This window comes from Silurus aristotelis, assembly GCF_946808225.1.
Source record: "Silurus aristotelis genome assembly, chromosome: 1".
NCBI lineage: Eukaryota > Metazoa > Chordata > Actinopteri > Siluriformes > Siluridae > Silurus > Silurus aristotelis.
In genome coordinates, this window is record NC_139574.1 from 32,851,835 (window position 1) to 32,867,933 (window position 16,099).

General features: G+C 45.0%; 1 protein-coding gene and 1 long non-coding RNA gene across 7 annotated transcripts in view; one reads left to right on the forward strand and one right to left on the reverse strand.

Moving 5' to 3' along the window:
- LOC310723994 (nectin-2) overlaps positions 1–16,099 on the reverse strand; it is a 65,222-nt gene that overhangs the window by 26,804 nt on the left and 22,319 nt on the right. For 3 of the 6 annotated variants that reach the window (XM_083537653.1, XM_083537652.1, XM_083537651.1), the window contains exons 7-8: positions 15,467–15,615; positions 4,952–8,427 (exon numbers count right to left, since the gene is read on the reverse strand). In XM_083537653.1, coding sequence (XP_083393779.1) covers positions 7,880–8,427; positions 15,467–15,615 — 697 coding nt within the window. In that variant the 3' untranslated portion in view covers positions 4,952–7,879. Of the gene's footprint in view, positions 1–4,951; positions 8,428–15,466; positions 15,616–16,099 lie in introns of those variants that run through there. The other 3 variants (XM_083537656.1, XM_083537654.1, XM_083537655.1) reach the window with 1 other exon arrangement.
- On the forward strand, positions 12,275–15,531 carry LOC310725759. Its single transcript, XR_014533497.1, has 2 exons — positions 12,275–13,479; positions 13,541–15,531. It is a non-coding gene; the product is annotated as an uncharacterized lncRNA (long non-coding RNA).

The window sequence follows — 16,099 nt, forward strand, 5'->3', positions numbered from 1 at the left end:
CACGCGGTCAGATAAACAGATAAGAAAATGAGGAAAAAGAGGAAACAAGCACGTGTGTTACCAGTTATACCCTTTTACCAGTAATAATAAACCGTGTGTGCTGTGTAGCCTCGCAAGAAGGTTTTATATAATTCATTCAAGAAAAAAAATACAGTGATGATACGAATGGTGTCCCTAGAGTGGAGAGTAAAGGGGCCTTGCTTAGGGGCCAAACAAAAGGAAAGGAAAAAAGGAAAAGTGCTTTATATTCGTCACAAATACATTAGCACAGTAAAAAAAAATAATAATAATAATAATAAATAAAAAAAAAAGTATTTCTGGAAAAATATCCCAGCAATGTTACGGAGCTATTAAGGCTAAGGGCCTTGGTCAGGGGCCCAAGAGTGACAGCCTGGCGATACCGGGGGTTTGGACCCTTGGCGTAAAGATCAGTAACCGAGCCCGAACCACTGAGCTGCCCCCTTTAAAGTCATCTTGTATCGCTGCTTCAGTCAATTTTAACAAATGCTGGAATTCAATGAAATAAATTCCAATTAAAAAGCTATAATGCAGGTGGCAGGGCAATCACACACACACACACACACACACACACACACACACACACACACACACACACACGTACACACACGCACAACTCCAAAGAAACAACACACTTCAGGAATGTTATAGGAGAATACATGAGGCCACCAAGTGGTGTTACTATAGAAACAATGAAAAAAGAAAAAGAAAAAAGTGATTAGCTATTAGTGACATAGCTACAGCCAGAACTATTTAAAAAAGAATTCAATAAATGTCCTTCTCGTGCATCACTGTTGCTATGGCCATATGCCATTTGTCGATCCTCGCCTCACCCAGCGTCTTCCTTTGCTTCGACGGTTTAATTAACCTGCCCGTGTCCTTTAATGCCAGAGGTCATTAAAGGTCATTGATCGTCGTGACGTTACTGTCGCTCGGACGTATGATCGTTAAAATCCCCACAAGCCCTTTAAGGCAGGGGATGAAACGGTACAGGTTGGGACGACTAATTCCGCCGTTAGCTGTAGGTGATGTCTTAACCCAGGCGTCGCCACGGGAGACGGGAGGCGAAAGACCAGGCCCGATGTCTCCAACCGACAGCCTCGGGATAAATCGCTGGCCTGCTGTGCGAGCGTGTCCACCCTGCTGTTAGCGTGCAGGATTAAAGTGCCGTATGACACGGCGGGAGGCCTGGGACGCACTGCCGTTTAGATCAGCTCTGCTCTGCGTGATTCTCTTTATGGCAGAATGTGGGGGGTAAGAAAAAAAGGGCTAGGCACGGCGCATTTTTGTCTAGTGATCTCTACACACACCTTAGTACTCATACTGAGTCATGCAGTCGGCCCTGAATAGTCCATCCAGGGACGATTAGCCACTTCCTGTTACTAAGCATCTCTATCAGAAACCAGGCGGTGAGGTCCGTCCCGAAAAAGCCACAGGGGATCAAATAAATGTGTGCATTCTGGCAGACAAATGGCCTAAGCAAAGCAGTGTGTTAGTGGGTGTGTGTGTGTGTGTGTGTGTGTGTGTGTGTGCGCATTGTGTGCTGGTGTTTTACTCATCCAGCAATCATTACGCTGTCCTTTGCTCATTCTGTTTGTCCTCCCACTCTTCAACAACTCGGTAAATACACAGCTCTGAAAAAACTTTCGGCCACGCCGGGGGCCGCTTTCATCCGCTGGTGCGACTGCTGTCCTCTAGGAACCGATAGACTAATAAACGCATTAATAATGCATTCGGGACTGCGCGAGAGAGAGAGAGAGGGAGGCAGGCATCTGGTCCTCGCGCCAGGTTGCAATCCAAAGCAATTAGAGCGGGCAGATGGCTAAATGACCACGAAAAAAAAAAAAAAAAAGCCAAACTCCAAACGACAGCGACATGTACAAGTGTGCCAAGCGCGCCAACATTCTGACCCCATCAACTCCAAAAAGCGAGTGAGCAAGAGCCAGAGGGAGAGGAAGTAGGGGGAGGACAGAATGTAGGGCAGAGCTACTTCGGGAAGAAAAAAAAGTCTGTCGTTGTATTAACCGCAGTAACAGGGTCACCTGCTAATACATTCGTACGAGTGGAGAACACGCAAATCAAAAGATCAGACCGATGTCTGTGGGTGACAGGAAGAGGACACGGTTGTCATGTCGGAGGGGGGTCGGTTTTGTTGCTTTGAGAAATGTTGGCTCCTCTAATTTAAACAAAGCAGCCTTTGATAGGGGAGTTGTGTCCCACCGAGACTGAGTTCGCTTCTCTTTAAACTGATAACTCCACTCGTACGAACACTCATGCCAGAACTAACAAATCCACATTCCTTTATGCAGTGGGCTGAAAGTACACACACACACACACACACACACACAGCTCTTTTAAAAGGCATTAATGATTATTAGCCCCAATCCATGTGTAAGCAAACTGAGGAAAAATATCCCAAGAGATTTAATACACAGTAAATACACACTATATGGACAAAGCCATATTTCCATATTCTTTGCTTCACTTGAACCAAAAGAGCCAAACCTGTTCCAGCATAACAATGCCCCTGTGCACAACGCCAGCTTTGCTCTGACCTCAAACCCTATTGAACATCATTAGGATGAATTGGAGCGCTGACTACACCCCTCCTCACCTCACCTCACCTCACCTGACCTGACCTACACCCGTACCTGACATTACCAACACCCTTATGGCTAAATGGAGCTTCTTTCCACAAGCCATCAGACTTCTCAATCAGGCATGTCCATCTAAAACAAATCCCAGAAGTCCTTATTATGCATCTGCACCTTACATTCTGATAATCATTACTACTGTTTTTTGGTCTGTTTTACCTCATTACCTTAATGTTTATATTTTCTCATATATTTTTTTTACTCTTATTCTTAATATTTTATACTTAAAGGCCGCACAGTTTGAGCGGGAGATCGGATTTTCATTTCCCTGCTAGTTGTATTCTGCATATAACTTTGTTTGTGCAAATACAAATCTTGAATGATCACAAATCTTCACAAGCAGACTCCATTCCTTTATAGAGAACACTAGCTTTCTAGAGAACACTTTCAGAGTTTGAATATAAAACGCTTCAGGTCATTGTCTTCTTGTATGGTGAAGTTGTGTCCAATTAGCCGCAGTTCAGATGGAATTGCATGGTGTTGAAGTATAAAATGGCCGCCATGTTGGTTCCTTTCATCTGAGAAAAACAAATCTCCAAGCTTCCCTGTTCCAAAACACCCCCAAATCTGCTAACATCTTCTCACCTGCTCTCTGTCTCATATAGGATCTTCTAATAGAGTTGTTTTTCATCCTAGAAAGTCCACACACCCCTATTAAAAATCACAGCTTATCATGTAAGAAGGTGCCATTTTTCTTCACCTGTCTAACAGATTCGTGCAGGTGTTTGTGCCAAAACAGTTATTTTTGAGCTACCAATAATCAAGAGTCCCAGCTGAAGAGAAGCAGCTATGCTACTGTAACCATGCTTGTCTGCGAGTAGGGTTTTTTTTGGGTGGGGCGTTCTTGCTTTTGCAACATTATTCTTAAAGCCATACACAAAATTAAAGTTTCACCTGGGTCTCATGAGTTTCTAAGGATCAGGGTTATGGATGATGCGTTTGAGCTTTTGTTTCTGTAAGGAGAAAAATGCTTCTGTCAAATCACCCTGCCCCAAAAAGAAAAAATATGAAGTGAAGAATAGATAGTCCTACGGGGCTTTATGAAGAGTTCTCAGCAGACTCCTTGAGGAGTTTTCAAAGTAACTCTTAGTGTCCTCTGTGGGATCACAACGATGCCCCCATTTTTCTCTACCTGCAATTTATTTATTTTTTGCATTTCTGGAATGACCTGGCCTTTGGTGCACATGAGCAGCTGCTTGCTTGATGGGCAAGCAGTCGCAGATTGACCAATATTCTGGGATTTGTACTCCTTAACGTCTTAACCACTGAGCTACCGGTTGGTACAGTTTGTCTTAAAGGTGGAAACTGGAATATCTGTAAGGTGTCAACCAGCTTTGAACAATGATACCAATGGTGCTGAAGTGTGAAATGGTGTGGTAATAATCTAAAAGAAAGAAAAGCAAACTGCAGAGCCGCAAACGTACCAATCATTCAGGAAAAATCTTAGTGTCCATCTCTTTTTCTTTTGCCAGAATTTAAAAATACTCAATGCTTGAATGGGCTTGTTTCTAATAACCCATTAGAGGCTTTGGTTTCTTAAGTGTATCTGGGTTATCCTTGACAGGTGATGCATAGTCAGTGCCAACACACACACACACACACACACTTTTTTTCAGGTTAAAGGAGTGAAAGAAAGTCAAACTCGAAAGTAAAAACTTTACATGTCAATGCTATATTTTTTTCAATACTTTAATTACAAACCAAATAATAATAAAAAAAAAAACGAAACAATACAAATACCCAAAAATGCAAAAAAAAAAAAAAAATTAAAGAAAAAACAGAAAAAAAAATTAAAATCCTAAAACAGGACAAGTGGTTAAGTGACGACAAGGAAGTGTCAGAAAATGTTCATCAGAATCGTGAATTTCGTAGCACGGGAATTCCAAAGGCAACACACGAAGCACTGATCGAGCACCGACAAGATGTTTTAAAAAAACGAATCGAAAGCAGTTAAATCAGACAAAAGTGAGGAAATAAAATGTCCTTCATGCTTTCCCGTATGTATATGTATTTACACACACACACGCACACACACAAACACAAACACACACGGTTAAAAAAAAAAAAAAAAGGAAAACTCGACATCAATTATTCGATCTTAGTTTTTCTTCATTGTCACATATTTATAATATTTATACTATGTACAGATAAACGGGTTTGGTCAGGTGACATTTAAGGCTTTGAGTCGAAACAGAAGAAGTGGAAGGACGCGAGGGGATCAAGGGGCCGAGGGAATGACCCCCGATCGTGCTAAGGACCTTGAATTTCATCCCTGGCTCTTTTTTTTTTTTTTTTGCATCTCTTCTTTAATATTCCAAATGTGTGCCTTGCGTAGACGTTCTTGTGGAGTCTGACCGGCTGCAAGGTCGGCTCGTTCTTCGCTAATTAGCGGCGGGCGAAGTTGAAGCCCTGCAGCGGCACGCCGCCGATTCCCTTTGGCAGACATGACGTGCGGCCTCGTTCGAGACGGCCAACTGAACCTGTGCTGTTGAACTCACAAACTACTTTACCCGGCGTGCCTTGCTCTCGCTCTGTGAAGGATGCTCGTATAGATTCAAGGGCAGCAGGGAGGAGGATGATCGCTTACATCGCATGCATGTGTGTGCGCGTGTGTGTGTGTGTGTGTGTGCGCGTGATAGAGTTTAAATTACGCTGAGGGCGAGTGTGTGTGTCCACGATCCTGGAGCAAATTACTACTCTCGAGTCAGAAACAGTTTAACATGCTGACTCATGCATGTACACACAAACACACACACACACACGCACGCACGCACACACACTCTCTCAGGTGGACACCTGGTTCTCTATACGTGTGAACGAGGCTGCATTACGCACTAAAATAGGTCTCTATAGGCGCCTCGGACTTCGGCGCTCGCTATAAATAGGTGTCTACAGTACGCGAGTGTGTGTGTGTGATGTTTCGCGCCGTTCACGGCGGGTTTCCGCGAAAGCACTGCTCCGCCCAAAATGTCCTATTTACAATAGATGTTTGCACATTTCTCATCACTTCGTTTAAGAAAAATAAATTGTGTACATATGTTGCAGACACCTTACACCAAAAAATATAATATATATTTATATATGTATGTATACACACACACACACACACACACACACACACACACACACACACACGATCACCCTCTCTTTCAGTGATTCATTTCATCCCACCCTCTCTCTATGAATAGCGGCCGCCTTCAGACCAAGTGATGGAGAATAAAAAAATAAAAAAAAGGGAAGTGATAAATGAAAAAGGGTTTAGAAGAAAGGGACAGAAACACCCCACGGTGTGTGTGAGAGAGAAAGAGAGAGAGAGAGAGAGAGAGAGAGAGAGAGAGAATTGATATATTTAACGGTGCAGCCATGGCGACCAATTAGTACTCGCGTGTTTATAAATACGGAGTTGATTAATTAGCTTTGTACAATTAGAGATTAAAGCTGGGTGTAGCGGCGATGATTATTTTCGCCATTAATTACATCTTCTCCGGACGCGTGGGCCGAAGGTCAAGGCTTTGCGCTGGTGTGAGTTTATTAGTGTCGGATCCTCTGGCTGGGAGGTGAAGCGGGGTACGGTGTGATCGAATGCGCGAGCGTCAAACGGCCTTCCTTGAGCGCTCTTTGTTCGTTCGTTCGCTCGCTCGTCCTTTCGTTTGTTGATTTAGGGGTCAATTAGGCATTCCTAAACAAACCAAACCACCAGACGACTCACAGGCCGTGATTAATGATGAGCACTTGAGCTGTGAATTGAATGAATCGGAGGGAATCGCTGAAGGTGAACCACTTGGGACTCATTAAGAACGAGAGAGAGAGAGAGTTAAATAGTGATCAGGAACAGGAAATATGGTCTCGACGACGTGAACGCTTAACCGTCTGAGAAAGTGTTTAGTGGAGGTTGGATGTCAGACAGTACAGCTACACGAGGCTAAAACCAACAACTATTTTTCAAGAAAAAACTGTGAGAAATACACTGCAATTAGCCAGATATGTCATGCGATCCGTCTCTATTAGGCTTGTGCGAAGAATCGGCCCAATGATTTAATCTGTTATTTACACACACACACACACACACACACACACACACCAAATACTGTTTACTTATCATCACTACGTCTGTGTTGGGTTTCAGGAAGAGGATTATGAGCATTTTTCCATTTAGAATTTTTGTGTTAGGGGATATTGACATTTATACTGACGCTTCGATCAATCTAATTAGGCTTTAATAATTTTTAAATAACCTACTCGGCTGCTATAATTGCGCTCGCTTCAGCGTGGGTATCCAAACCCCCTTGTGATGTTTAAAGCGGCCATTTTGTTGACTAGAGCCTTAATTGCTGCTCCCCTACTTCTAACGCACCTACGAGCAGAACGGGGGTTAAACGAAAGCTTTGATGTGCAGCCAATCGTGCGAGAGACGCGGCTCGCAGCAGAACGCTTACAAGCGGGAGATCGGCCAGAAACCTCCGATCGTCTAGCTGACGGGATTAGAGCGGGCCAGTGAGAGTGAGAGTGAGAGAGAGAGAGAGAGAGAGAGAGAGAGAGAGAGAGAGAGTCTGTGTGGGAGAGAGAGTATCAAGTTCACAGCAAAAGACTTGCTCCACAGTCTAGTGGTAGAATTATGAGGCAAAAAATAATGGAATAATAAAAAAAATCAATCAATCTGACCAAACCCTGGTTACACACATCCACTAAAGCACAGTGTGGATTAATATATAACCTTGTGTTTCAGTGCGTGTGTGCGTGTGAGAGGGAGAGATAGAAAAAAGAGATAGTGTGTATGTTTTGTATAATAATGTGTGCACATTTAAAGTCTTCCATTTCTCTCTTCACCACTGTCTCCATGACAACCATTGCTGTAAATAGGAAGTACTGTATAAACCTCTTATTTATGTTTTTGCTCTCTGTCCAGCCCCTGACCCCCCACATATCATTGTGTTTCTTCCCAGTGTTCGATCATCAATAAATCCATCTGTCCATCCATCCATGTCCATCAGTCTCTCTCTGGTGTTTAATAATATTTATGGAATTAAAAAGAATAATCTTCAAACTGAAAGAAAAAAAAAAAATCCTTCATGAGCAGGTCCAATTCAATCCTTATTCCACTCAGCTTCTCTCTCTCTCTCTCTCTCTCTCTCTCTCTCTCTCTCTCTCTTTCTCTCTCTCTCTCTCTCTTTCTCTCTCTCCTTTGCCATCTCCCTTTGCTTCCACTCTCACACGAAGACAGCGGTCCTCGAGATAATAGAGCCGTCTCTCTGTGACTCCATGTCGTCGTCCAGGTAGGCGGGGCCTGGGTCTTCGTCGTGTGGGCGGAGCTGCAGGATCGGCCCGCTGCCGCTGAACTGGTCGTAACGCTCGTCCTCGTCCTCCAGGTCATCAAACTTCCTGCGCTCGGCCTCGTCAAGCTCGCTGCTCAGCAGGATGTCCTGCGCCGTGGGCGTGTTTTCCACCAAAGCCACGCCCCCCTGGTGCAGCCCCATATTCCCTGCTTTTTCTGAGAGGCCCACGTCCCCCTTGTAGATGGGCGCGTTATTGTTGCCGTGGTTGCCCGTGCCGTTCTTGCTGCCCGACGACCCGAAGAGACGCGCCACCGAGTCATAGGGGGCGGAGTTCCCCTTGCTGTTGCCCCGGTAACCTTGCTGTTGTCGGCGGCTGCGGGTTACCAGGACGGCAACGAGGGCGCCCACCAACAGGAGGGCCAGGAGGCTGCCGATGACTGCACCCGCTACCACACCCGCATTGGAAGAAGGCATGGATGCTTCTAAACGAGGAGAGAAAGAAGAACAGAGCAGAACAGAGCAGAGTTAGGAAAAAAAAAAAAGATGAGAAAAGGAAAATAGGGAGAGAGAGAGAGAGAGAGATGTGGTAGGGAGGGGGCAAAGACAGTGATTTCCAGATGCTTCATTTCTCACACTGCAGAGCCATGTGACTAGATGTGTGTAAATGTGTGTGTAAATGTGTGTGTATATGTGTGTGTGTGTGTGTGTGTGTGTGTGTGTGTGTGTGTGTGTGTGTGTGTGTGTGTGTGTGTGTGTGTGTGTGTTTTCTCCTTAGAGAGATTGTTTTTCAGTAAGGCCAGTTTGTTGCGTTTGCATTGTAAAAGCGGCGAACCAGGGGTGGGTTGAAAAACGCAACATCCATACAGTTTTATAACACACCAGAGGACAAGGATGGATGGACAAATTGGATTGACTGAAAATTGGATGGATAGATGGATGGAGGGAAGGGGAAAGGAGGTGCTGATTGACAATGTGAGACAGCGCGCAGACAAGTCAGCCTTGAAGGCACAAATATAGAACAGCACACAGCTTTTCCCTCACTTCCAGATAACCCAGAAGGAGTGTAGAAGTGTGTGTGTGTGTCAGCATACTAAACTGACATTATGAGGGGAATGTGCATAAGGGTGTGGTCAAGCTGTAACATGTCTAACCTTCAAGAGATAAAAAAAAAAAAAAGCAGTTTGTAGGCTTAGACGAATTCTCCTATAGTGCAGAAACAGCTTGCGGGTGTGTGTGTGTGTGTGTGTGTGTGTGTGTGTGTGTGTGTGTGTGTGTGTGTGTGTGTGCGCGTGCGTGCGTGTGTATAGAAACCCTCATCACTTGACAAGAATGTCTAAGCCAGACGTGTAAATCCAATCCACCTCCTCTCTCTCTCTCTCTGGTTTAAGCACTCTCCCCTTCTCGGCGTCTTTCTCTCCGCTCTCCTTGCTGTCTTCCCTGTAGGATAACACTGTCCTAAAAGCAGGGCTAAAACGGGAGTTTTGCTTCGCGCCGTCCCCTGGCACAAACACTCAGACACAAGAACACCCCGTCTCTCACGTCCCATCACCTCTTTCTCTCACTTCAACCGTTACCTCTCACCTCGACTCAACACACACACACACACACACTCACACACGACAAACGCACACCTGTTATTTGCGCAGGGCTTTAAATCTGGCTGCATGCACGGGACTATTTCTCCCAATGTTAGTTCTCGGATCTTTTTTTTCAAGCCTCGTTAGTTGCTACTTTTCCACGTACCTCGCAGGCGCAACCTCGCACACACTTGCATACTTGTATATACACTTGCATGGTGTATAAACCATATAAATATACACATCAGTTGGGGTTGTAGATCAGTGGGTCATCCTTAAGGGTTCTGTAATAAATATATAGTGTGCATAACGTGTATTTAAAGGTAGGCTCTTTCTAATATAATTTAGTTGCCCACTTGTTTAGTGTCGCCATGGTATTTTCATCCTTAGTTCAAAATCTGCATCAGCTACTTCCTGATTATATATCAGGTGTAGATATCATCATGTGCTGGTGTTTCGTCTGTCAAGAGCAGCACTGTGGGATCATTATCATTTTTAAGGACTAACCATGTAAGAACTCGACTTAAACGCTGGATAACCAACAAAATCGTCTGTTCGGTAACGTGCGAGAAGTCTTTAAACCATTAACACTGATATGATAAATGTGACCGCGAGCTGATCTTTTGTTGAACGTTCCTTTATCTTCGGTGGCGGCTTTATCGAATATTTCTACACAATCTTTCATTTCAAAATGCCATACTATTCCAGACTCAAATACGCAGACTTGCCTCAAGATTTTTAACACCATATTTAACATCGGAAATAACGATTTGGAATTCCAACTATACATTACAATCTCTGGTGTATGTCGGAGTCAGAATCTCTGACGTACGCTATTATATTAGCAAATGCGCTGCATTCTTATTATAACGGCTTTTTTAAAACAGCAGTTGTCATTTTTAAACTGTAAACCTTCAAGTCTACAGTAACAGAAGGATTGTACATGCGCAATTCACCAAGGAACCACAAAACAACACTAAAGCCTCTTAACAAAAACACCTGTTTTTGGGTGTGGACTGGGGAAAAGAAAAAAAAAAACGGAAAAACTACGAAGCGATTGTAGTCGTTGCCGCGACGACTCGACGAGCCGGAAAGTAAATAAACGGCAGACGCGGGTCGAAGCGGCTCGTGTTTCGCTCGTGCGCAGTACATGGACGTAAGTGTGTTTCGGACGGTTCAGTGGGGATGAGCAACATTTTCTCTATCTCCGAACAAGCCAATAGTATGGAAACAAATATTTGTTCAATACTCCACGCCCCCCCCACTCCCTCTAATTCAGACCTGAAAATCACTCCAATCAGATTCCGAACTTTTTCATACTTTCCGTAGGAACCCTGGAAGATGCGGCGGTAAACTCGATGGCCAGTAAGCCTCCTATGAGACACGGCGTCCATTGCAGGGCAGCATGCACACACACTCAAACTCCAACTCCAATTACCTGAGGAAGGAGGAAACCCAAGAGGAAACGTTACTCGGGAGCAAACCTGAGCCTCTGGAGCTGTGAGGCAGGAAATACTTTCTGCTGCACTGTAATGACACTGCACAGAAACTGCATATATGCTGTTCTCCATGTTCAGGCTGTACGCTGTTTAGAACATAAACGGCCTGTCCAAAAGTATTAGGACACCCGACTTTTCCAGGCCCCAAACAAGCACAAAATGAAGGAGCACAAATGTATATGATGTCCTTGGATGTGGTTGCGTTACATTTTCCATTTACTTGAACTAGGAGAGCCAAACCTGTTCCAGGATGACAATGCCCAAAGCAGCTCCATGAAGATACGGTTTACATGGCGTGGCTATTAAACACCTTTGGGATGAATTGGAGCACTGACTGCACCCCAGGCTTCCTTACTTCACCTACATCAGTACCTGACTTTACTAAGACCCTTAATCGCTGAATGAGCACAAACCTTCACAAGCACCCTTCAAAATCTAGTGGAACCTCTTCCCAGAAGAGTGGAGGTTATAACAACAGCAAATGGGACTAAATGTGAAGAAAAAAATCGCCTATCAATCTCATGCTCAGGTGTCTACATATAATAAAGATCACCCGATTAGCAGAACAATGTGTGCTTGCTAGTTGCTCCATTCATTTTATAGAATACACACAACAGACTGGCTTTTGTGTTTCATTACGGAGGCTTCTCGAGCTCAGAATGTTTTCGTTCCGCTTTTATTATCTCTAATGAGATGAACGCGCTGCACCGTGCCAAAATTAAAAACCTTCGAAATTGCCATGTGGTCTCGTCAGGAGGAAGATCATGACGTCTAGGACACGCCGGTGACCCAAACAAATGCTGAAATCTACGACGAGGGACGTTTTTTCGGCGAGCGTGATAGCGTCGCATTTACGATGGTCACCGTGACCTGCTGTGGGCTCGCACAGATGCACAAAAATCACCGCTAAAGAATATAACAAGCCTCACACCCCCCCCTCTCATTCTCTCTCTCTATTCTTCTCTCGTTCTCTCAGGTAAAATTATCTTAAATCTATGATGTTTTTTTGCTCGTCATAGTGCAGCAGGGAGCTGGGTCTGGAAGCGATGAACAAATGAGGACATGAACGAGGGAGCGGAGCAGAACGAAGGATGAGTTAATAGCCGGCAAAGAGCGGGCAGAGATTTTTTTTTTTTTTTTTTTTTTTTTTAGATTTGTCCACTAAATGGTAAGATTAATTTAATTTTTTTTAAAAGGGGAAAAAAAAGGAGAATAATAAAAGTGCTTCAATTTTAACCTGGAAAACACTCTCTCTCTCTCTCTCTGTCTTTCTGTTCTGGGGATGAGTGATGGGAGTCTTCACTGGGGGAGAGCTACACATGAAGCTTGTAGCTTCCACTCTCGTATGCGCTCGCACACATATCAAGCGGCAACTGCACGACAAGTCAAATCTGCTCAGGCTGACCCGAGTCGCCATGGAGACAGTTGCCAGGGGTGAAAAAGGAAAATAAATAAATAAAGCAGGGCTACCGAGTAGGTGGCTGACCATTTCACGCCTGTCGACACTGTTGCGCTCACCTACTGTCGCGCACCTGACGCGCTAGGACCGCCTCGCACGCCCCCGGCACGGCGCTGAAACCGCCTCCCCGCCGCTGTTAAGCGGGTGGTCGCGTAGTCATCAGCAGCAGACACTTTCATCTCTTTCCCTCTCTGTACTCTGTGTGTGTGTGTGTTCAGAAAGCGAGCCATCCAGTTTTTTTCAGCCTACATGTTTCAACAAGAGCCGGAATTTGGTCCAATTACCGCATAAACACGAGCTTCTCTGCAGCTATCCAACAAACAGGGGGCTCTTTTTTTTTCTATAAAAAACTGTAAAATCGGGGGCGAAGCGGCGCTCTGCGCGACGTGAACGATGCGTGTTTATTGTGCTAATGTGGGCTTAAGAGGGTCGCTGTTAGTCACTTGTTTTAGACAGAGATAGAGAGACAAAGCTTGTTTTTTTTTTCTTTCTGGGGTAAACACCATGCAAACTAGTTCAATGAATAAAAAAAAAAAAAAACACACACACACACACGCGCGCACACACGGACTGATTTTTCAACGACGAGCTTTGTGCCTGCGTGTTCCTCGCACTCTCGCTTCCGGCACCTTGTGCAGAAGTGCAAAGCCACAAAACCGCTAGTCTTTTTATGTTGTGGTTGGAGATGAGACTAAGTGTAATTATATTTAACTTGCCAATATCAGAGATCGGTCTACAGAGGGAGGAGGTGACGTGGTAAAAAAAAAAAAAGGAGGGAAGGATGAAACCCTTGTGCACTTCAAATGAACTCCGTGGCGTCTCATATATCGCGCCGGCCTTTTCATGCCGTGCCCGACCATCCGAGTGTACAAACCCAAGATACAAGCCGCTGAGCACCTGGGTGGGAATTCACAGTCCCAAAGTCCAGTCTGACTTGGCCTTACAGCCTAATTAGCATTTCGCTGTCATCTCTTGATTCCTCCCTGCAGCGGAGAAGAGGTGAGAGAGAGAGAGAGAGAGAGAGAGAGAGAGAGAGAGAGAGAGAGAGAGAGAGAGAGAGAGAGAGAGAGAGAGAGAGAGAGATGGGTATGACGAGGACCAGGTGCTGAAGCAGGACAGGATGCTCAAGGAGAAAGGGGGGGGGGGGGATGCGATCAGATTTATAAGCGAAAGAAAAACGGAGTCTCGAAGTCAGAATCTGCGTGCCGCAGTTTCACAGGTTTTAAATGCCATCGCCATTCGTCATTACTTTACGCCTCTGCTCTCTGTTACATCTCCTCCTGCTCTCATCTCTCTTTCACCGTTCCCTTTCTCACACCCTCGTCTTCTCCCCCCGATCGCTGTGCTTCCATTAGAATATTAGACTGGCAGCTTTGCGAGGGAGACGATTTGTCAGGCGAACGTTAGGGCTACGGGTGTACTAAAGGCTTTTTTCCGCTCCAAGTCCCAGCAAATCTTCGTGACTTTATGCTACACAACACCATTTACACAAGGCAAAGATGACACTTAGAGAAAGAAATAGCAAAGCGAGTGTGAGCAAAGAGGGGAAAAAGGGAAAAAAAGGCAGTGAGACAGAAAGAGGCAGTAGATAGAAGCCTCTTAAAAGACGTGTTTGCAGAGAGAGAGAGAGACACACATTTTCTATCATTACTACTTGGGGGGCGTGAGCGGAGTGATGTCCCCCCCCCCCGGCGCTAAAGTGCACTTCTATATTTTATACCACCACAACTGCTTGGTGGAAGAGGAGCAGAAAAAGGAAAGGGAGTGAGGAACACGGCTGATGACAGAGGGCCGAGAGCAGCACTCCATCGCAGCCCAGTGCCATAAGGAACAGTTCATACATTATTACAGAGCTCTTGGCTTCAAACACCTCAATGCATTTCATTCTCAAACACACACACACACACTTAAGAGTTTCTAAGTGAGGTTTCATGTTCTAAGGTACCACCAGCTCCACACAGGTCACACAAAAAAGTGTAAAGTAAGACAGAAAGTAATCATAACCACAAGATCCAGTATGTCCAGATACTGTATGCTGTGAAAATGCTACATGTTTCTATGACACTACAGTCCACTGATACATTAATGGTTATTGCGGTTCAGTATAACCACATTATGACCGCCTGTCTAATATTGTTTTTGTCCCCTTTTGCTGCCAAAACGGTTCTGACCCCTTGATGATTAACAGCATCAACTTCTTCAGCAATTTGACCTACAGGAGCTCGTCTGTTGGATCGGAGCACAGGACCAGCCTCCGCTCCCCACGTGCATCAGTGAGCCTTTCCTTCTTGGAGCGCTTGTAGTAGATACTGATCACTGCAGGCCGAGAACACGGAACACTTTTGGAGACGCCCTGATCCAGTCGTCTAGACGTCACAATTTGGTTCTTGTCAAACTCGCTCGAATCCTTACGCTCGCCCATTTTTCCTGCTTCTAACACGTCAACTTTGAGAACAAAACGTTCACTTGCTGCCTGATAAATCCAACCCACTAACAGGTGCCATTATGAAGAGATAATCAGTGTTCTTCATTTCACCTGGTCGATGTATAAGGAGCAGGTTGTCCATGGATGTCCCAGTTCTTCTACTATTCGATACTCAGTGCAACAAAGCTGACAGGTTCAGGAAGGGATGAAGAGATCACACACACACACGACATGATAAGACCAGTCGGTGCACACACTTACTCAATACATGCAACATGGAACATGACAGACACAACAAACTGCCTTACGCCTATACCCACAATCCCCCGGGAGGAGGAGAAGACGCCCAGGACAATGAGCGAGCTGCTCATGTTCGGCACTTTGTGTCACTTCAGCAGATGCGCTACGTGTCAGGGGGTGTGTGAGTAGAAGAGCAAACTAGAACACCCAGGATGCCGGAACGATACTTTTTAATTCCGTGTGCGTGTCTGCAGTGTAGCGGTTATTTCAGAATACTGCGAGTGTGTCCATTTCCCTAAGGTTTGTGTGGATCTCACTCACCCCTGACGAACACGGCGACCTGGTGATTGCCGGTGCCGAGGCTGTTCGTCACCTCGCAGATAAACGTGCCGTTCACGCTGTCGTCCACTTTCTGTATGGTCAGTTTGTTCTGGGCCACTTCCACAGAATCTGGCATACGGCCTAAGCTCCTGTCAGGGAAGAACATTAAAATAACATAAAAAAAACGCATTGGGGATGTTTCTGTTCGGCCACACCCCCGACATTACTGTCGTGGAGTGGAGCCAGGTAGGCCAATGATTCTCATATACAGCGGTAGACAGACAGAGAGGAAATCAAACACAAGGTCAGCCTTTTCGCAGCAAGTTTTGGGTAAGAGAAAGTTTAAGCCAAGGGTGTGAAAATACTCTGGGGAAACCAAATGGTGCAGGGTGTGTTCTTATACTGCATATTTACAACAGCATTGTTTTTAGTTCGTCTCTCAATGCTGGCATAGCTTTTGAATCTCCACATATTACTGTGCACACATGTGAGACGAAACCATGACTAGATATGAGTAGTCATATTTTCGGCTTTGTCAGCTTGCTTTCTTTCCATTTTTTTGGAAAGTCAGTTCTTGTGACTCGGTTCTCACCATCGCTTGGACATTTCTTACAAGAAATCGAAGTTGTTTGT